Source organism: Amblyomma americanum, chromosome 6 (genome assembly GCF_052857255.1).
Source record: "Amblyomma americanum isolate KBUSLIRL-KWMA chromosome 6, ASM5285725v1, whole genome shotgun sequence".
In the NCBI taxonomy this organism is placed as follows: Eukaryota; Metazoa; Arthropoda; class Arachnida; order Ixodida; family Ixodidae; genus Amblyomma; species Amblyomma americanum.
The window spans coordinates 45,212,850-45,234,086 of NC_135502.1; the positions used below are offsets into that span (position 1 = coordinate 45,212,850).

The following is a 21,237-nucleotide window of genomic DNA, read 5'->3' on the forward strand; positions in this document are numbered from 1 at the left end:
ACCGCCACCATCGCCAGAGCTTGCGCTTCGTGGCCGTCGAATCTCCGTCGAACAGGCGGCGTCACTCGGTTTCCGGGAACCCGAGTCGTAGCTGCACCGACTGCTGCTTCGGCTGATCGGTGCGCACGGTGAGGGCGCACGACCCGCGAGGGACTTTGCGCCCCGCGTTCATCCATCTTCACCAAGTCGGCTCGGAGACGCGCGCCGCACCTGCTTCTTCGTCGAACCCCCCCTTTCGTTCTCCCCACTGGCTAAAAGTATGGAGGCTGGTCGCCTCTTCGCCGCCGCCAAGACTGAGATAAGCCCTCCGCGCAAGCAGCTTGTATCGATTCTAATTTTCGCCTTGTATCCCCTCGCAAACTCCCCCGTCCCCCATCCCTTCCCCTACCTCATCGCGCAAGGGACGCCTCGGCTCACACCTACGAGACGCTCTCTATACTACAGTATTGTCTTCCCCCCACACGTCTTTTCTCAACTTGTATGTGTGTGTGCGCGGGCGTTTATTTCACCTCTAGTAACAACAGTTTCCTCAGTTTCGCGATGTCACTGCTCTCTCAAAAAGTTTGCCGCATTAAAGGCAGTTTTTGAGGAAAAGGCAAGGCGACAAAAAAAAAAAAGGCAAACGGGAATAAAGGCGGAAAAAGGAGGAGAAGGCAAAAACACGCCGCGTGACTTCGGGATTGTGAAATTGGCCCCGCAGCCTTTCTTGATTTTTTTCTCTCTTTCCTCCCGCGAACCTTTCTCCTCTGATTGCTTTCTTCCCCATCGTCGGGCCGTTTCACCGAGACACTCTTCCTCTCCTCTTTTTCTATTTAATGTATCTTCTGCCTTTCTCGCCTCCTGTCTTTTTCGGGAGTATTTCTGTCTCTGGTGCGAGTGTTTGCGCTCGCGACTCTTGGAAATATTAAACCCTTAGCTGCGGCTTTCCCGCAGGCAAAAGCAATCAGGCGCCGGCGCACTTTTAACCCGGCCCCGTCTATCCCGCGCGTGTCTCCTCCTTCATATCCTCCCTTTCCCCCCCCCCCCCCCCCCCCCTGCCTAGCCCCAGTCGTACACGACTGTGTGCGTCGGCGCTTCGTTTAGTTTGTCCCCTTTCGCCATCTTTGGCTTCGCGCGGGGACGTCTCTCTACTCGAGACACGAACTTGCGCGCACGCGCGCCGCCTCAAGTCGAGAGCAAACACGCGAGTGTCGTTACTTGAGCGCGAAACGTTCTGGGTACACAGAGAAGGCGCTGGTTTCACCGAACCTATATAGGCTTTCCCTACGGGGCACTCGTCGCTATCCGGGCGCAGAGCGGCGTCTTGAGTTCCTCCGTGTCTCATCGACGTTTCTCTGGCGTAGACACTGTTTCGTCTCGGCGCTGGCAGGAAGAGTTGTGGGCGCAGCAATCTGCAGCGACCGAAAAAGAAAAGGAAACTCCATCGTATAACTTGTAAATGGAAGGCGACTGTTGTCTGAGAAAGCGTTTGCTTTGGCGCTGCACCCGATGCATTAAATTGCGTGGAATATTCTGTACCCTATTTGTCTTTTTTTATTTCCTCTGTTACTCGCCATAACCGCTGGGCTCTTTGTACACCGGTTTGTCCAGTAAGCTTCGATTTGCGTACAGACTGGAAAGACAGGGAGGTTAACCAGGCGATGCTCCGTTGGCTCCCCTACACGTGGGGAGGGAAACACTGGAAAAAAAAGGAAATAAACAGCGGCAACGAAATGAGTTTTTCAATTTATGTCGGCTACAATGACAACGGGACAGAGGGCGCATGCTTGAAGCTTAAACTTTATAGTCGGGAACTCAACCCAACTCAAACTATGTCAACAAATAATGACATAGTGCTCCCTGTTGATTTCTTAGGACTTAAGTCAATTTCCAAACAAAGAACTGCTGGCTTCAGCCTGGATCATCCGGCTTAGCTCGTGTAGCCATGTAATGCCGGATACTGGTGGTCGAGGTCGAGGCAAGTGGTCTAGCTAGCTAGTTAGTCGGCGTAGACCAAACGCGACGGCAGCAGTGGCTTGGAGGTATACCGAAAAAAAAAAACTAATGCGCTGGACTAGACTACTTGGATGCGTGCTCACTGCGAACGTTGCGTTTCTCCATAATGACTGGGCAGTACGGGTCTCGGCGAAGGCGATCGATTTTCTGATCCGCCGACTTCTTGATCGGGTCGTAAGATGAAGCTAGACGCTGTGAGAGCCGTACAAGTAATCTCGAGGAGCGGGTACAACATTCCGCTGAATGAAAGGAACGTTCACGCCACGGCTAGGTGGGCAGCTGCGAAACGACGAGGCTGCGAACGCTGTCTTACACCGAGCGGAGCACCGGCTTCTCGCCTTCCCCGGCGCGGTATACGACGGCTGCGAACTGTCGTCGAAGAAGCACTCCCTCCTCTCCGTTTTGCGCTTTCCGTTTTTTTTTTAATTTTTTTCTTATTATCCGTTATTTCAACGTTTCCGCGTGCCTCCATTCGTCTTCACCTCCCTCCCTGCGTGTTTCGCTCAAACTCTAGTAGGCGCTCCGGCGGGGCGTTTTCGCGACTCCGCAGGAACAAGGCCCTCAACGAAACTCGTTAAGGACCGTAAAATGTGCCGCTCCCTGGCACGCGCGCGAGCGCGCGCCAACGCCAACTCGGCGGCGACGGTGGTGGAACGCGAGCAGGGCCCGCACTTACCCGCACATACATACGTACGCGCGGGTAGCACGTGGCTGTGCGTGTTGTTTTTACTCTTTTTTTTTCTGTCTGCGCCACTCGCTTTCTTTAGGCTCGAGCATTCCTCACTGCCTAGCCAGTGACGGTGTAGCTGAATGCGCATGGCGAAGGAATGCAGCGGATGTTACGGGCGCAACACTTTCATCGCCACGTGGAGATGGGGCCGTCAGGAAGCTTCTTCACTCGCAAAGGGCTGCGTGTGTGCGTCTGTCGCCCCTCACCCCCCTCTTGCTTCCGCTGTCTTTGCAGCTTCTGTGCGGCCATTATACGCCAGCTGAGAGCACACCATTACGGAGCGCGCCCGCGGCTCGCTGGCATTCCGACTGTGCTAGGCGGCTTCGCGTTACTCGGGAGCGCGCAACTAAAGAGCTGATTATGAAACACCGCGCGTTATGTGTGCGCGCGCTTAGTGCAATGGCGCTGTGTGTAGGCGGCTGTAGGCGACTTGCAGGTTTGCTTGGAAATGTGCGCGCGAGTGTCTCTCTTTTCCATTGCATAACTTTAATTCCACGGCGACATAGGCTGGGGGAAGGGGGGAGAGGGAGGGGTCCAAAGCTGCAGTTTTTTTGTTCTCTGTCGTGTCTGGGGGTCCTTTTTAGCTTCTGCTTTTTTCTGGTATACTTCACAATTTAACCCAAACGGGCTGACTGTAATCCGACAGTTATAGAGTCTCGAACTCTGTGCAGTCTGACCGGATGCAGTAAATTTCGGTTGCCTTATTTCATGCTTTTACCATATCGGATTTTCTATGTCTCCACTGGTTCTGTACGTCGTGCAGATATTGATCGTTTATTACTCCCCCGCACCCGTGGTTAGCTTCGTGTGAAGATAAGCCAGATTCAGGGTGATTTTCAATGTCTGAAAAGTGACTGTCGCCACCTTCCGCTCCTGCACGAGCAGATACGAGTGGCGTGTCGATATAGCGACCGCTAGCTTTCTTGCGGCACTCCTAATACCGCGCGCGCCGCGCGTTCTTCCTTACATGGTCGGCTGCAGGCCCTATAGCTGAACGGGCAGAATTTCGAGACAGGCGGCCGGAATTCGGAATTCCACCCTTTCGTGCCGTATAGCAGGCGGGGACCGAAGGCAGCCGCTATCGCGCGCGCTGTTGTCCCTCATTAAGGCATCGGTGACGTTCAAATCCGCGTGGTCGGGCTGCCGTACGACATTGGGGAACCGATCCCGGCAGGGGAAGGCGCATTCCCCGATTCTCTCGCTGTTGCCCACGTTCGCCGAGTTCCGCGCAGTTCTGGCCAAGTGGGGCGTTCGGCAACGGTAGGCTAGGCATACTCCCGCTAAAGACGTGACGTCATAACCTTTCCTCCTTGATGCCTTCTGAACGGGCTCTTACGCGGTGTCGGGGAAAGTGTTTCGCTAAAGCTTGGTGTGCTGAGAAAAGGTAGAGACAGCAGAAAAGTAGACGCGAACAAACTCTCCCGCTCTGCGCACCGGGGATCCGATCGACGCCGCGTGTTCTTTGACTGCTGTGTCCGTAAGCCGCACGTTCTCCCGCGCCGCATGGAAGTGCTGACAGCGGTGGTCGAGAAGGTGCGTGGAAGTGGGAAGGGAGAGGCGGCCGGGCGCGCAGTCAGCCGCGCGCGGCTGCCAGGGGTGCATTTTAATCACAAGTGCCGACACCCTGGCGTTTGCAGCGTGCTTCGGCATCCCGTGCCTCCACGGGGTTGTGCGGGAGAAGCCGAGTCGGGGTCCGGAATCGAACACCGCCCCGGTGGCCACGAGTCTCGTTGACTGTCAAGTGGGGCCAGAGGAGGAGTGATGCTGCCGAGCTGCGCGACTGCAGAGAGACTGACATGTACAGCGCTCGGCTCGGTGCTTTGTAAGCCAACGCGTGCTGTCGTTTGGCGACGTTATTGCGTGCCTCAGGGGCATGCTGCAGCCACGTAGTCTGCCGCTTTACTGCTGCAGCTGTCAGTTTCGAGGCTGTTGTAATGAAGTAACTTTCCTAGCGCTCTCACTTTCGCTCACAAGGAAAGAACTTTTTTTTTTTTTGCCAGCTGTGTGTACAGTCACGGGCAAAAGTTTGTGGGATGCAGGTTCCCGGGAAAAAAAGTTACTTCTCTCTGGTCGGGCAAACCAGACCAATGGAAAGCATTGAATCACGTGGGCACATCCATGCCCCATTCGCAGGAAAAATATAATGGGGACTGACTAGCATCCGACTGACTAGGGAAGTAACGCATGAATATTTTTTTTTTTTCGTGAATCCACGTCCCGGAAACTTTTTTTCATGACTGTACGTCTGCGCAACGGCATTCTACCGTTGCTCTCCACTGGCCTTTGGGACGAGAAGCCTCTTAGCTTCTGATGTCCTTGTTCACACAAGCCAGCTTTGCGATACAGCAAAAGCGAGAAGATTGCTAGTGTGGCGCATTAACATAACATACGTGAAAGCTGGCTAGGGGTACTTCCATACCCTTGGCAGTGTACACGCTGGGCATTGTTTACTTTTTCCTTCGCGAGATACTAACTTCAACAGTGACCTGACTTGATGAGCTACGGCTGTATCGAGCGCAGCCCATTACTTATCCCGGTAGTATACCTTACGAAGCTCCCACTGGGGCAGCCATTCGTAGCGCTAGAACCTTGCTTTAATGGATGGTGTTCTCGCTAGGAGGCCCGCCAAGTATGCAGCGTAATCAGCATCGAATAAATACGATCTACTTCGGCTTTCTGGGATCTCAAACATGCTCTCCATCACACGGAAAGCAATCAACAAACGGCGCACGTATAAAAAAATCTAATATAGGCGCGTGTTTTGGCAGTGACACTTGAGTGCCGAACCGCGAATACAGGGAGGGGTTTAGCGAGATCATAGAGTTCACAAACAAGCACAGCGCGCATGCACCCGTGACTGCAGTCGCAGCTTTTGCCTGGCACTGCTGACTGCTTTCTTTGGAGCTTGAAACTTGGCCGCCTAAGTTTGTACCGGAGAAAGTGAAACTGCAACGCTTGCAAAGACAATTTTGAAAACAGGGGGCGCGATCAAAGTACCGGCACGAGGTCGGCACAAGCTTTGCTTTCTTTTTCGTTCTTTTTTTTTCTCAACGACCTGTCAAAGTATGTGTCGCTCTGTCTTTCTACGAAGCGTAGCGGTGCATGTAGGCTCGGTCGCTCATCCCTGCCGGCGACGAGGGCTGTTCTCCCCGAGCTCGCGCCATGCCTGGCGACTGCCGAAGCGCGCTCGGTCGCACTTTTGAAGCGTGGGCGTGCCCTCGAGCCGCGTCGCCGCTTTGCCGTCCAACCCCGGCGAGATACGTGACACCCCGGGCGCTGCCACTCGCCAAAGCGAGTTGAACGAATGAATGGCGCCGCCCGACGCTTTGCTCGGGGACTGCGAGGAACAGATCGAGTCCCGCAGGGCGCCAGTGTCGCTTCCACATTCCCTCAGCGCCCCTCGCTTCACCTCACCTCGCTTCGAGCTCCCCTCCCGAGAGCGCCCCGTGGTCCGCACTGCTCGGCTGGCTGGCTCTGGGATCCGATTCGAGCTGGCGGATCCGTCCAAGCGGCGCGGCGGGTCCCATGCGCTCCACCGCGGGCCCGGAAATCGCGGGAGCCGTTAGCGAGTTTTAATTAATCGAAATTATCGTGCCCCATTTGGATTCCGCGAACGCGTTCTAGCGTGATAAATCGAAACGGGGCTCTGTGCGTTTCGGCTCGCCTTGGCTTGGTGCGCTCTGAATGTGTGTGTGTGCGTCGCACTCCGATTTCTCTCGGGCCGCTCGCTTTCACTCCCTCTCTCGGCGTCTGTCTGTTTCTCTCGCCCTTATCTTCATTCTCGGACGAAGCTAATGAACCTGCAAAGTCCGTGTTCGTGCGTGTGTGTGGGTGAAGCCGTGCGCGTATTTGTTATCTGTGCCCGTTTTGAGTTTTGTCTCTTCAAGTCGTGCCTGTTACGCTTCTTTCGTTTAATTACTTCTGTTAATAACCTTTTGCGATTCGTACCTCCTATCTTAATTGCGATGTATATATTACGAAGTCCGTACTTAGCTTCGTTTTTATATCGGCGGCAGTTGTCTCTGCGAATATCTCTCTGTTTGAACTAGGTACACGCCGATCAATATTCTGATCACTTTTACAGTGCGCCTCTAAGATAGCGCTTAAATAAAAAGGAAATGAATAATTCATACAGCTGCACTTCGACGTAAAAAAGTAACATCGTTAGTTTTGATTTAGTTGTGGTTTTTGTAGTGCATGAGTAGGAGGATGTGTTATAGCGCAATCGTCGTTTATAATTGGCTCTTGAAATGAAGCGCGGCGAGCATGGAATTTGTTTGCGTTATTGACATGGCTGGGTATTCGATCTGCGAATATTTAATTTTGAATCCTGTGGCGATTTTCATTTGGTCCGTAGTTAACGTATCAGTGTGATTATGTAGCTTTCACCGAAACCTCTGCCGCACTCGGAAGTGGCAGCTTCCTCCTGACATTGCAAGTGACTTTGCTAGCCTCACTTTATTCGTAGTCTTTTGAGCACCTCGAGTAGGTGCGGTTGCAGCTACTGCTGAATAAAAATGCTGAGGCTCTTTGCGGTCTACTATCCTCGTGGTAAAGCAAAAATGCTCCCATCATTTCAGCAAAGTGCAACTTGCTTTATAAGCTCTTCCTTGGGAGAGAAAGTAGAAGCGTTCTAGAAAGGCAGATAGGAGGGCCCGAAGTGAACTGCACGTGTCTGCTCTCCCACTGCTGGGAGGGGGGGGGGGGGGGGCAATGAAGTCCAACTCTATGGGAAAGGCGTCCAAGACTAAGGCTGTTGACATTAATGATTCTTCGAAGTGATTAAGTCAAAGTTCCAGGAGTTGTCGAATCTTTCGGGGAATTTCTTGAAAGGCACGAGCTTTTTTTGTTTTTTGTTTTAAGTGCAGTAAAAATTTCGCCTACAATTTCTGTCACGCAGCGTAGCATTAGGTTTTTGATAATTCTTTGAAAGAGTCTTGGAAGTCTTTGAATATCCTTCAATGATTTTTTTTTTCTATGGAGCCCGCACGAACACCGAAGATGTTATTGGGCGGCCAGTCATTGTGCGTTTGCGCATTGAATTAGCCTTCTTGAACTCCCCAAACCCTACCCAGACGATGTCATATTTTTAGTCAGATTACACTGAAGGCACCCCTGTGGCCTCCTCAGCATGCTCCTCCTCGTCAAATCCTCGGCACCTCTTAAAACTTCTGAACCACCCGCTTGGACGGAACATCTGCGCTTCGTCTTTCCATTCCCCCACTTCGACTTTCTTGATCTGCGATGGCATCTTGTCGACGCCTGATTGAGGGTCGTCTCAACAGTTCGTAGGAGAAATGAAATGTGAACGGGAGAACTGCGACGAAATGAATAAAAACGAACAGGCAATAAATAAATTGTTGGGGTTATCGTCCTGAAGCGACACTTGGGCTAACTTAAAACAGATTGAATAAAAACACTGATTGATATTCCTCTCAAAAACAGGTCATTGCACTTTCGGTGTGGTGATCAACAAACCATGTATTTAATCTCGACGAAGCTTTTTTGTTTTCTTTCGTTCTTCTAATCCCCCTAAAGTTCTCCTGAAGTCGTTTCAGTCCCCTTACTTGTTTTCTATTTGTTTCCCATCTTACGGCCGCGTTCTTCGCTTATATTAAGGATTCTCAGAAGCACGTATTATGGAAGCGGTTTTTTTTTTTTTGCTTATCTGGGGCTTTCTCACTCGCTCCGGCGCTACTCTTGCGTTTCACATCTGCAAAGAGACGCTTCGTGCAGCTCTTGGGGCTCGGCGAGGATCTCATACTGTTAATTGCCCAAAGCTGTGCACTTTCAGGGTTTGCAAGTTTTGTGTATATAGCTGTTTTATTCTAAAAGAAAGCACACAGCATTTTTGGTAACCTGCCCGTTGGAGTGGGTAGAAACGCAGTTTGTTGCTGCATTTACGTATTTGAAGCGCCGAGGTTATAAATTTAAACTTTTGAAAAGAATGATAACGAATAATACGTCTATCGAGCGCGTAAGTTAAGGGCGCTTACGGCGATTGTCACTCTGCATAAGTGCACTCTGGTTAGAGTGCGTTCACGGAACACACAACGCCAGCCGAGTGTGTGCTTTGAAGGCACAAAATGTAGTGTGTATAAAAGAATACACTAGTGTATTTTACTTCTTGCAGTGCTGTTTTTAAAGTGATTTCTTTATTGTACCTACAAGCGAAACAACATGACAAAGGTACGAGATAGATGCAACTCCTCTGCACGACGTCGCCATCTTCTTTGTTTCGCTTCTACATCTAATTTTTCGAAAATTCCGCTCGTTACTACGAGTGACTATCTTCTTCCCTTTTTGGCACCGCATAGTCTAAACTGTTATTCGAGGTGCCGGAGCGCACTGCCCGTAAGTGCACTTAACTTGTGCGGTTGACCTAGGTATAATAGATGGAGCAATTGCCGAACATAGAATTGAAGGGGCTAGCTTGCTCCAATCTGATTTTCTTTATGGGTGGAGTTCACAGAATTGCGTATGTCGGTTTTTCTATCTGGAGCTATAGAGGCGTGGAAATTAAAATTCGGGCTTGTGAAGTATTTCAGTTCTAGGATCCACCGCTGTGGCTCGGTGAAAACGGCGTTCGGAACCAGCTTAAATATTTAGGAATTTTTTCGACTAGGGTGAACGCCTAAAATATGATATTTTTTTGCTAACAATAATTAGATTTCCTATCCCTCTTTCAATGTAATAATTTTCTTTCATATTGGACGAACGGCTAATTAGAGGAGCCGTTCGCGCCTTTTCCTATGTTTCTTCTCATTTTTCTTTCACTCTTTTTAACCCTCCCCAGGTTATGCCTAGCTCATCTCCTTACCTTTCCTTCCTTTCTTCTCTCATACTTAAGCGTTCATAAGAGTTCCCGACACAGTAGCTTTTAAAACTCTAGCTGAAACGTTTTCCCAGTGTATGCTTCCCCGCACAATGATGAATAATGTGGCAGAGCACCCTCTACAGGAGCTAATTACATTTTTATTGCGAGACGCGTCGGCACGATATGTTTGGTCGACAGACTTACATCGTTGAGCATGACGCCGAAAGTTATATTAGACGCTTTTAGCATACCGGAGACGTACTAGCGGAGACGTATACCGGTTTACCGGGCCCCTCTTGCGCACCCGCAGTGGCTCCTCCTGACCCCAACAATGCTACTGCGCATGCGCAGGAGGGGTCCGGTAAACCGGTATACGTCTCCGCTAGTACGTCTCCGGTATGCTATAAACGTCTGCTGTTGGCGAAATCGTGTTCGACGCTGATCTGATTATAACCGATATACTATGCACAATGCATCTCCGCATTCGCTTTCCTTCCCTTTATTGCCTTCGGTTGAAGTACCTGCAGAACGTTGTGCACTGCGAAATTACCCCGGTGTATAGCAGTTGACTGAAGCATACCTCGGCGTCGTGTGCGTCCGCTCGCGTTAAGTGAGGCGGATTACGTGGTATTCCATGCACTGACCTTTCGCTGTGCTGACTTCGCCTTCAAATAGGCGAAACAGTTATAGTCGAATCCAATTCAGTAACGAAGCGGCTTTCCCCCGTCAGGAGACTCCCTTCCAGCCATTGGCGTCAGCCGATTCTTATGACCCTGCTGACGTGAGAATGCAAGGAGGGGACTATCCCCGACCATGGAGGGTAGGGAGCATCCGCTTTCATCTCCCACTCCCTGCATTGTTACGTTAGCACTGTCATGAGAATCAGCCGGCGCCATTGGTTGGAAGGGGGTCCTTTGACGGGGAAAATCCGGTTTGTTCTTGAGTTGTATCCGACTATAGCAGGAGGGTGAGCTGAGGGGGAATGAGTAAACCTCTTTCTCTTAAAAAAAGAAACTATGTCCCTCAGGACATTTTTCAGCGTTTTTTTTATATTCGGCTGGCGGCGGGTGCCACACTGCATGGGCGGTTATCTTCAAGCGTTAATCTGGTGGTGGCGGATGCGGTCTTGCAAAGACATCGTCGATAACGCCAGGCTGTTAGCGCCTGGGCTGCTCTTTTGTTTCAGCTTCCTGTTCGTTCCTCCGTATTTTTCGCGGGCAAATAGCGGCACCGAGCGAACTAAATGCCGGGGAAGCATGTTCGAATGAACAAAGCGAAAAAAAAAAGGAAGGAGGCGCAGCTGGCTCAGTTTTTCTCCCCTCGCTGCCTGTGTATCTCTCGTTGCTTCATCTCATTTTCGGCGCTGTCGTGAGGAAGGCGATCGGAAACGAGATACGAAGCAAAGCACACACAAAATGGCGGTTCTCCCCGCCGGTCGCGGGCCGCTGTTGCGGCTGCTGTGTTGGCCCAAACTGCGGAGCTGGTCGATTGAGCGATAACAAGTTTGGACGGTTGTGATGTGCCATTAAGAAATCAATGAACGTCATCAGACCTGCGTGGCCTCTGCGGGCAAGTAAGCGCTGAAGAAAAACCGGCGGCGAGGAAAGGGCGCTCCTCTCTGCGGCCGTAAGACGGCGGTGGGGTGGGGAAGCAGTTGGACCCCAGCGCAGCTCTCTAGCTACTGCTTCGTTGCCTTAGGAAGCGGACCTTTGCAGGATCCGCGTTTTGCTTCCTTACTCCGTACTGGGCGGCGCTTTCGCCCGTACTTGGAGCGCCGCTTCATACAGTATGATTAGAGGGAAGGCTTCTCGCGTGGCTCACTGTTATTTGTTTATTGGAGCTAGAGAGCCTCGTCGTTAGTTCCAGGGTGCTGCACAGCCCAGCAGCGCCGCTAAATAAAGCAGCGTACGGTTTTTTTTTTACCTTGTTCTGCTTTTTTCTCTTCGGCCTGCACCCCAACTTGCACCGTAATGGATTTCACCTCGCGGTTAATCATCCTAGCTTGAGGTGGTGTGTCATTCAATGCTCTGCAAAATCTTGAAGGCAGACTTCTGTGACCTGTATTTCGGCATAAGTGCCTGACTGCCACTATAACTCAGGCTGTAAGTTACCCTTTCCCCTTCAAGATGGTGTTTTCTATTCTTCTCTAAGCTATGCAAGATCTTATACTCTATTATGCAGGGATGTCTCTGCAGTAAACTGTAGTTTTAGAATGCTGAGAAGCTCTTGCCTTTCCTATTACAAAAAAGGGCAAGCAATATTTCATGGTTTAAAAACTCCTTTTTTATGTGCTGCTCCCCAGATGTAAATTTGAAGGATAATTTTTCAGCTATATTTATGCAGGCCTCTGTGACTGAAAGGAGAGAGAGAGAGAGACAGAGAAATGTTGTTGCGGAATTGCGTAAAAGTTGTCGCGGAATATTCACCTGTGAGTAAGTCACATGCGAGGTTGCATAAAAAACAGCACGAATAGTGCTTTTTACGCTCTTTTCGTTATCACAGAGGGCTGTCGGGACGTGTAAATGCACCAGCGCACATTCTCGTTATCATTTATTTTTCTCTCTTAAAATCTCGCTTAGAATATGGCTGTGTCCACTGAGATTTTAATCTAACAGCCGACGGGAGTTTTCTTAGCAACTGTCAACTTTGCGCCTGAGAATTTACAGTGCTTGCAATGGGCACTCGTAATTTTATCGTTATACGCGCTTGGCAGTTTCGCCTCATTGGGAGTGGTCGGAGGCGACGGCACACTTTTATTTATCGCCGCGTGCGTGCTGTTCGCAGGGGAAGCAGTCAGCTCACTTTCGTGTCGAGAGAAACCCGTCGTTTCCCCCTTTGGGTTGTTTCCGCAGCCACCAGATGCCCGCGCCTAATCGAGCTGACCGGCAGCTCTCCTTATTTGACAAATGGACTCGCGCCTTCTCTATAAGCGGGCAATCGCAAGCGCGCTCGCGCACTCCAGCTAGGCCTGAAAGCGACGGCCTAAAGACTTAAAATGTAGCGGCTGTTCTGTGCAGCGTGGATCGAGCTGTATTATGTGGCAAAGCGTTCACTGGACGAAAGACATTGAGCCCCTGTATCGCCTCCGATGCAAAATGACGTCAGGCTGCTAGTCACGAGTTTTGTAGTTCGACCATGCCAGTAGCTCCCGCATACGGGCACTCTCAAACCAAAGGCGTGCTTGCGACGGTTCAGCCTTGAATTTTCTTTTGACCCTGGGCTCGTCAGGAGCAAAGATTTGCAGTAGCCGGGAGTTTTCCGATTACACGCCTTCATCGTACACGGTGCGGCTCGACGGGAGGTATAGAAACGTATGAGGCTGGGCAGTAGTAGTGCCCCAGCTAGGTGCCATCATTTCGGCAAGAAGACCTCCGTTTGCAAGGGCTGGTCACTGCCGTGCTCTCACCGTCTTTTATAGCGTGATTCATTCCCTCGCTACTGTTCCTTCAAAGGGGCCTTCACACTGTGACGTTCGGGAAGCAAGTATTAATCAGAGTTTTGATAGTTAAGCCGCGATCGCAGGATGCCTATTATTCAGTCTAATGAGGCCACTTGTTTTTGAACCTTTCTTTCTGGCTGGAAGCGTTACATGGGCCTATTTGCATCGCTTTATTCGGACCAGCTGCACGGATCTAGCGGAGCGAGGCATGCGAGTTGCCGGACCCAGAAAGGAAGCCCATTAGGGCGTCCATTGCGCCGCCGGCTGCTTCCCCCTTGACTGCTCTGCTTTGCGATCTCGAACGCTGCCCGAGCGCGCGTTCCCGTTGCCGGGCGAGTGGGAGGCAAATCGCGCCAAACTGGCGACATCGAGCCGCCGAGCCGAGAGAGCCGGGCGCCCGGCTGGGGCCCGACACCGTTTCGCTGCCCGGCCTGTTTGCCCAAGAGCTTATGCGCGAGCCATGCGTCATGCGAGCGGCGGCTGAGCAGCGTCTACATGCGTATTCTGTCCCCGCGCGCCATGAATTGTAGCTCCAAGGTCGGCCAAGGTTAAAAATTACCAGTCGGCTGTTTCGGACCAACGTGAATACATTGTATTGAAAAAAAAAAAAAGAACGAGCTGTTGCTATAATTGCTCCCTGACAACAACAGTCTGAAACAAGCCGCTCGCAAACATCAAACAAGCAAACATCACGAGCTCTGCATTTGGACTTCACGTTTGCATAGGCTAGAACCGGTTCCACCCAAGTAGAGACCAAATTCTCGGAAAAGGCATTAATCATCGCCGTTGGCGCAAGCCAGATCGGAATGATTGTCGTTCGTGAAGCAGCTCGCATTACATATTTTCTCGCCGTTACCACGGCGCCGGCTCTGAGGAGACTGGGGTGTCGTCGCACCTTTTACTTGAAGTCTTAGCGAGCACGTCAGACGCATAACTTTCTCGCTCATCATTCAAGCCCTCGATGCACTAGAGACGTAGCGCAAGATCAAAGCGCCCGGAACTTGTCACTGCACATTACTAGGCATCGAGGCGGCCTGAGCGCTGCTATGGCTGCGCGGCGACCTTGACAGGCTGGGCTTGACTTCTTTACCGCCATCGCTGTCGCCGCGCCGTCCGCTGGACCAGAGTGGAAAACTTTCGTCCCAGTTGGGCCCTTCGCGCCCTCTGCAGCCAGCGCACTCGTGCACGCCTGGCCGAAAGCGGCAGCCGGCGACTTGACCTCGCCCGAACATTAATCAAACGTCCTGCATCATCTTTTATGCGGGCGGGCCGCGCAGATGTCCGGAATGAGTCCTCCAGCCCCCTCCTCGCCCGTCGCCGCTTTCTGCCATCACTTCATTCACGATTACTAGCTGCAAGCCATATAGCAATTTATTCTTCCCCTTTCTGTCTCTCTCTCACGCTCTGTGGAGAACGCGAAGGAGGAGGTGAGGTTTTTAAGCGTAATGCCGCGATTAAAATGAGCCTTTGAGCGCGATATTAAAGATCACGGTGTGTAATCCCGCCGGTATAGTTTCAGGTTAGCGACTTTAACGTCCAACCAAGCTTCTTTTTATCTGAAGCAGAGGCCGCTGCTCTTAGTGCTGGCGGTAATTTATGGCCCGGGCGGTAAATTTATTAACGTCTCGCTCGGAGCAGACTCCTCTCTTTTTCTTTAACACTCCGCAAATGTAATAAGCGCTGTGTGTACCTTTCGTAATCTGATCGAGTGCTGAGCTCTAATTAATTTTAGGCTTGCGAACAACTTTTATGGCCGCGTGCTCTGCGTTGAACGCGTGATGGGGGAGATGTGTCTCGTCTCCCGGCGCTCTTCATGGCGGAGAAAGAAAATAGCAGAGTCCTTTGTGAGCGGTCCGAAATGTTTTGCAGACAAATTTTGCAGTTTTGCAGGTGTAAAGTCGTTTACTTGCTCCCTCCAAGGTTCCCCTCTCTCTCGCAGAATAATTAATTTAGACATGGTGTTCTACGTGGTGTTCGGAACACTTCACAGACTTGTTTCTGCCTTGGCTCGGAAAAAATCTCCAGATATCCGATGCAGACCTGTTGAGATCGCTGGACTACCGCTGCTCTGCTACGGAGGCTTTGAATCCTTCTTTGCGATCGTGGTTGCTGTTGATTTACCTGGCACCGCGACGAAAGACAGACAAGTAAAAGTAAATACACGAGTCTGGCCCAGCGACGCTTCATTGTGTTGACGCTAACAACCCTGCATTTAATTGGCTGTTCGGGAGCCTTTTATGTCGAAACCGACGCTATTTTGATTGCAAAATTGAAACGCACACTAAAAACTTAGATGTAAGCACCTAAGAGATAGAGACTTGCACGTTTCAGGCGTTGCTCGAGCCTTAAACACGGTTTCAGGGAATCACGTCGCTGCTAGACCTGGGCTTGTGTAAATAACTTTTTATTTCAAGAAAAAAAAATCAGCTAAACTAGGTTCCAGCTTAGCTAAAAGATTCACCGAGAGCCATCATTGGTCTCAACTTTCACGCGGGTGGAGCTGCTGCTTAGCGCTCAGGTTTCTTACTCTGCTGCACGGCCTTCCTAGCACGAACGTCGCCCAAGATGGCGGTTCAAGGTCCTCCCCCTTCGGTGATTGTAGAGGTGTGTGTGTGTGTGTGTGTGTGTGTGTGTGTGTGTGTGTGTGTGTGTGTGTGTGTGTGTGTGTGTGTGTGTGTGTGTGTGTGTGTGTGTGTGTGTGTGTGTGTGTGTGTGTGTGTGTGTGTGTGTGTGTGTGTGTGTGTGTGTGTGTGTGTGTGTGTGTGTGTGTGTGTGTGTGTGTGTGTGTGTGTGTGTGTGTGTGTGTGTGTGTGTGTGTGTGTGTGTGTGTGTGTGTGTGTGTGTGTGTGTGTGTGTGTGTGTGTGTGTGTGTGTGTGTGTGTGTGTGTGTGTGTGTGTGTGTGTGTGTGTGTGTGTGTGTGTGTGTGTGTGTGTGTGTGTGTGTGTGTGTGTGTGTGTGTGTGTGTGTGTGTGTGTGTGTGTGTGTGTGTGTGTGTGTGTGTGTGTGTGTGTGTGTGTGTGTGTGTGTGTGTGTGTGTGTGTGTGTGTGTGTGTGTGTGTGTGTGTGTGTGTGTGTGTGTGTGTGTGTGTGTGTGTGTGTGTGTGTGTGTGTGTGTGTGTGTGTGTGTGTGTGTGTGTGTGTGTGTGTGTGTGTGTGTGTGTGTGTGTGTGTGTGTGTGTGTGTGTGAGAGAGAGAGAGAGAGAGAGAGAAAGAGAAAGAGAGAGAGACAAGGGGTGCTTCCTTTGGAACACGTTGCGGTGGCTGCACCTCCGGGCGTCTGCTGGATTCGACGGACTTCAGTCACGCAAAGAACCGGGGATATAAATAAATGGCTCTTCCCGTGAAATAGGCACGTGCTAATCCATTCGTTACATCCGTGGTCACCGGCTTCTTATTCTATGCAACACGCACTACGAAAGCGCAAATCTGGTGCCCGTATAAAGCCTAAGCGAAATATGCGAGGTTTATGTTTTTTTTTCCTAATTGCATTCGTCTCGGTTCCTATTAAACTACAGTGCTTTGTTCTCATAACTCCTAAGACTCCCTCCATTGTATGGTGACTCCCCTCCTCTCGTGGATGGTTTCATTGCCTGCGCGAAAGTCAGGATTAAGTTTCGATCATGATCGCTGAAAGCAATCACACCAGCCTGGCTTGACCTAGCGTCTTAAAGCTAAGGCCCTTGCGCTTGGCCCAGGTGACATTTTTAAAGCGAAAGCTTTAATTACTGGCCGCGAACTTGCGATTTCGCCGTGGCGGTGCTCCTAGGAGGCACATGACGTCACAACGCGCGCCTCGCCGCGGAGCCGAACCGGTCTGGCCGGGCCGGCGGCGGCTGGCGCACTCGGCGCGAAATAGATACGTGCTCCAAGTCTCCGCCAGTGCGGTCAGAGTGCACCGAAGCCGCCGAACGCGTCGGCGGTCAAGCGCAGTTGGAGTATAGAGGGTCTCGCTTTGGCCGACGTGACGTCGCCGTGCAGCGCGCGCGTTACCGCCGGTGTATAAGCGCGCCTTAACAGAACCTGCGCTTAACCGCTAACAAACGTATTCGGTGGCGGCATTTCTGGGAGCCACTGAAACGCTCCCGCACACCCACTGAATAAAAAAAAAACCGTGTGCCGAAGCTCGGAATCGAACCAGGGCCTTTGGCGTTTAAGGCGGAGACGCTACCACTCCGCCACGATGGCTCAAGCTTCAACCATGAATAAAGGCGCATCTAGTGAATGCACTCTTCCGATGCAGAAGTCTCCGCGCTTTCGCTACGTATATCCTGGCCTAACAGAGATAGGCCGTCTGCAATTTTATTTAGGGATCGGTGTGCTTTCCTCGAAGCATCCAATTTTTGCCGCTCTGTTCAATTTTTTTCCCCACAGATTTGTTCAAGGGCGGCGAAGTACCAGCGCATCAGAATAAAGCGACCAAGCGCCCTTCCAAGTCTGCGCCAACTTTCCGCACCGTGCCCAGGACGGAAGTTGCCACGTCACCGGAAGGGCTGAGGCTCGTCCTTGCCAAGTTGGTCGAATCAGGTATCGCCAGCTGTTCGCGCCTGATCTTTGTAACCGCTGTGCGTACATCTGTGCAAAGTTGATGCCCCTTCATATTTGCACTTTCTTTCAGGCTGCCAAGAGAGCATGGAATGGCTGTTGCAATCTCTCGAAGACGCGCTGGAAGACTGGGACTCGGAAGGTGCGTGAGCTCGGCGTGTTCAGATTTTTCCTTTCTTGCTTGTCGCAGCATCGTTTTTAGCGCCCATTGGTTCTTTTTTAGTGGAGGGCAAACGAAACAGCCTTGCCGTTCTTTTTTGGTTGTTTCTTCCTTAAAATACTGAGAAATAAAAGGGAAGCAAGATTTATGATGGATCCTGGCATATATATATATATATATATATATATATATATATATATATATATATATATATATATATATATATATACATACACACACACACACAATAAACGCCTGACTGGCGCCTCAGCGCTAATGCTTATTATGACTTAAAGTTATCATGATTTTTTTTTGTTGTCAGGAATACTTTCTGCCGCGTCAGCCTGGTCGTTAATGTTGCGCAAGCGCCGCTGCGTTGGCTGTGCGCTCCTTGCGTCATCAGTGAGGGGAAAGCTTATCTTTTAGCTCCGGCTCGTCTTCGCCTCGCTTACTGCTTCTATTGTCAAGAGCGGCCGGGATTTGCTCTGACGTGAGGTCACGTGTTGCAGACCCCTCTTCGGTCCCGCTGGTGCCCATCCTCGAGGTGCATCATTTGTCGATGGAGAACAGCGATTTCTGCAGCCTGCTTCGCACTATGGGAATCCAGCCACCTGCTGATGAACAGGTACGATAGATGTTCCTTTCGCCGTCAGATTTGCTCCACTCGTACTTTCTCTTGTCTCTCTTTTTTTTTGCGCAAGGAACACGCCCGGTGATTAGGCGACCTTTGCGCTTTTATAAGGGTCACCGTTAAATTCGTTAGGTAAGGTTCCCGCGTCAAATGCAAAATAGGCTTTAATCAGGATATTGATCACAGCCACACGAGCCGACTCCCATTACGGCGTTCTCAGGCTAGAGCCTGATGTGCTCCACGCTATTTTTTATCAGGCTTGGTAGGGGGAATGGTGCAAGCAGTCGCAAGCTCCACGAAGTTTCAGCACAAAAATGGCGCATACTCGTATTTAGTTCCTGTGCTATCCTTGGTGGTGCTTCGTAGATATTACGTATTTATTATAGTATCGGAGTTTTTTTATTTTTACTTCTAACTACTTGCGATCATATTACATAAAGGGGAAGAATTTGAAGAGGCTGGCTGTCAGTTAATTAATAGCTGTAGTTTCGCTAACTGCTCCTCGAGGCACTTTTTCTACAGTTACATCTTTCTTTTCACATTTTTAACGAGGTGTCTAAAAATTCTGAGAGTATATGGAGCAGTTTCATCACAGATATTCGGACTGTCTGTTTCTATAAAGTCTTTGGTGTCTGTCTGGCTCTCAAGAGGCGCTGGATGGCTCATGCCTTAGCGCGCGCTCTCTGGATGCTAGCTAGTTCACGCAGTATCGGTGTTCGAAAGGAGGGAAGTGTACGACTTATAATGCCACTTTTTCTTTCTTTCTCCTTAATAATGCGCCGTTCCCTAAATTTAAGAGTTCCTCACATACTCACCGTAGCACTTGTTGCAAAGAGCGGTGCTTAATTTCAGCTGGGAGGTTTTGCTGAGTTCGTACAAAAAAATTTACAGCACCGCGGAGCTGTATTCACACGCAAGGACTTAGCCAGAGATGCAGCTTAACTGTAGGAAACGGCTCACTTGATATGTTGAAGTGGGTGGTACCTATGCACGCACGCCCTGTGCTGTGAGTCGTGTGTTCATGCACCTTTTTTTCTTGTCCTTTAATCTTGACTTCCTCCTCACTGTGTGTGGGTGGGAGGAGGGAGGGGGAGGATCCCACTCGAGATTAAACTGTCGGCCCCTTTCCATTTCTCATAACCTCGCTCTACCAGGAAGCCTACTGGCGCATTCCTGCCGACATGACTGCCAACATGCTCAGCTCGCGAATCACCGTCGTCAAAAAAGCCCTGGAGGGAGACTACGGCGCGCCGCTCCTAGTATTGGGTTCCGCCTCGGACAACGCAGCTGCTGCCGAAGAGAGCGACTCGGCGGCCGACGTCGACTCGTCAGCCGAAGTCGACGCGACGCTGGGGGAAGCCGGCGATTCCTGTATGGTTGTAGGGGGAGGTCATTCTCCTGTCAAGAGTGCGAGAACTCCGAAGAACAAGTCCAAGTACGCCAAGGCCATGCAGGAGCTCCTGCAAAAGAAGAGAGCGCATGAGGACGGGTGAGTGGGTGACAGCGCATGCATTGCTCTTTGGGCGGCATACTCGCTTAAGAACAGCAGTTTGTTTCACACAGTCCCTCCTAGCCGGTGGAAAAAGTCAATAGTGAATTATCCTTTCTTCGGAGTTCATCAAGGTTTTGCTGATTTTCACTGTGTGTCAGGAAAGACCCCTGGAGAGGTTTTCATTATTTTCGTTCCTCAAAAATGTGGAATTAGTGTGGAAACGAGAAACACTTTAATAATTTTAGGCCGGATCGATGTGAGAACGCGACCTGTAAGCCTTAGAAGCAGAGCGGTATAGTGCGAATTTAGTATTTTCGGGTCGCTCCGACTGTCCTTTTACGGTGCGGGCAGGGCGTCATTTTTCTTTTTTACATTTCTTGCCCACCCTAAGGAAAGTCCTTCTAAGCGCCTCACGTGTGACCTCGACACTGGCTGCGCGAATGGTAAAGCCAACGGAGAAGCGGACTTCTGTAGTCAGCGTACGCCAAATAACGAACCTGGGCTGCCAGGTGTCAAAAATTCTGATAGCAAATTAGGCCCGCGGTGCGAAATCTACTGGACCGCAGCAAAGTCCAGGGCACGTGAAGAAACAGTCTAATGTGACGACGAAAGCTTGGAGAGCTGCTCACCGAGTTTGTGTGAAGCTTGACCTTGAGCGTGACCTTGGCCAAGCCAAAAATAAATATCGTGTTCTGTTTTGTATTTAGCTGGTCTGTATTTCTCCTTCAGACCAGTATACAATAGCCGCTTGATTCTGGGAGAAAAGCAGGTCGGTTTCGCCTGGAGCATTCAGCCCATGGTGCTCTCGTGGGTGTGGGCTGTGATGACGCTCACTGCAGTGCGAGTTTAAAGGGACGCTTAGGAATAATTGCATTTGGCCTATATATATTGTAGGGGTGTGTTTATTCGGTGAACCCAGATGATTCCAGCCGCTCAGGGGAGACTCGCAGCGAAGCGTCAGGCGTGGCGAAAGAGCAAGGCAGCGAACAACTTCTTCGTCCTTGAGAGCGGCAGCACGCGACGCATGTCAGTGGTTATATCGATGAAGATTACCACACTACAATATATATATATATATATATATATATATATATATATATATATATATATATATATATATATATATATATATATATATATATATATATATATATATTCTAATCACAGAGAGACCACTCTCTTCTGATACAGAGCTTTTGTGGGGCAGATTAGAAGGCAAAAAAAAAATTCAGGTGTCGTCACAACCGGCCGATTTCACAAGTTAATTGCCTGCTTCGACACCGAGTTGCGCCTCGGATTTCGGAGGCTAGCGCTACACCACTATTCTCTTCGAAATGACGACAACCACGCAATTCATTTCGGTTAAACTTCACGAGCTTGAATCGTGTGGAGAGAAGTTTTTGAAATTCAATTGAAGTCCGTCTTTTGCT

At 50.4% G+C, this 21,237-nt stretch overlaps 1 protein-coding gene across 1 annotated transcript in view; it reads left to right on the forward strand.

The window, feature by feature from the left end:
- Positions 1-21,237, forward strand: part of timeout (circadian regulator timeout) — a gene marked incomplete in the record, with an annotated part of 289,956 nt that overhangs the window by 257,660 nt on the left and 11,059 nt on the right. Inside the window, 4 exon segments of the mRNA XM_077669310.1 lie at positions 17,354-17,506; positions 17,598-17,666; positions 18,194-18,309; positions 19,470-19,804. Of these exon segments, the coding sequence (XP_077525436.1) occupies positions 17,354-17,506; positions 17,598-17,666; positions 18,194-18,309; positions 19,470-19,804 (673 nt within the window).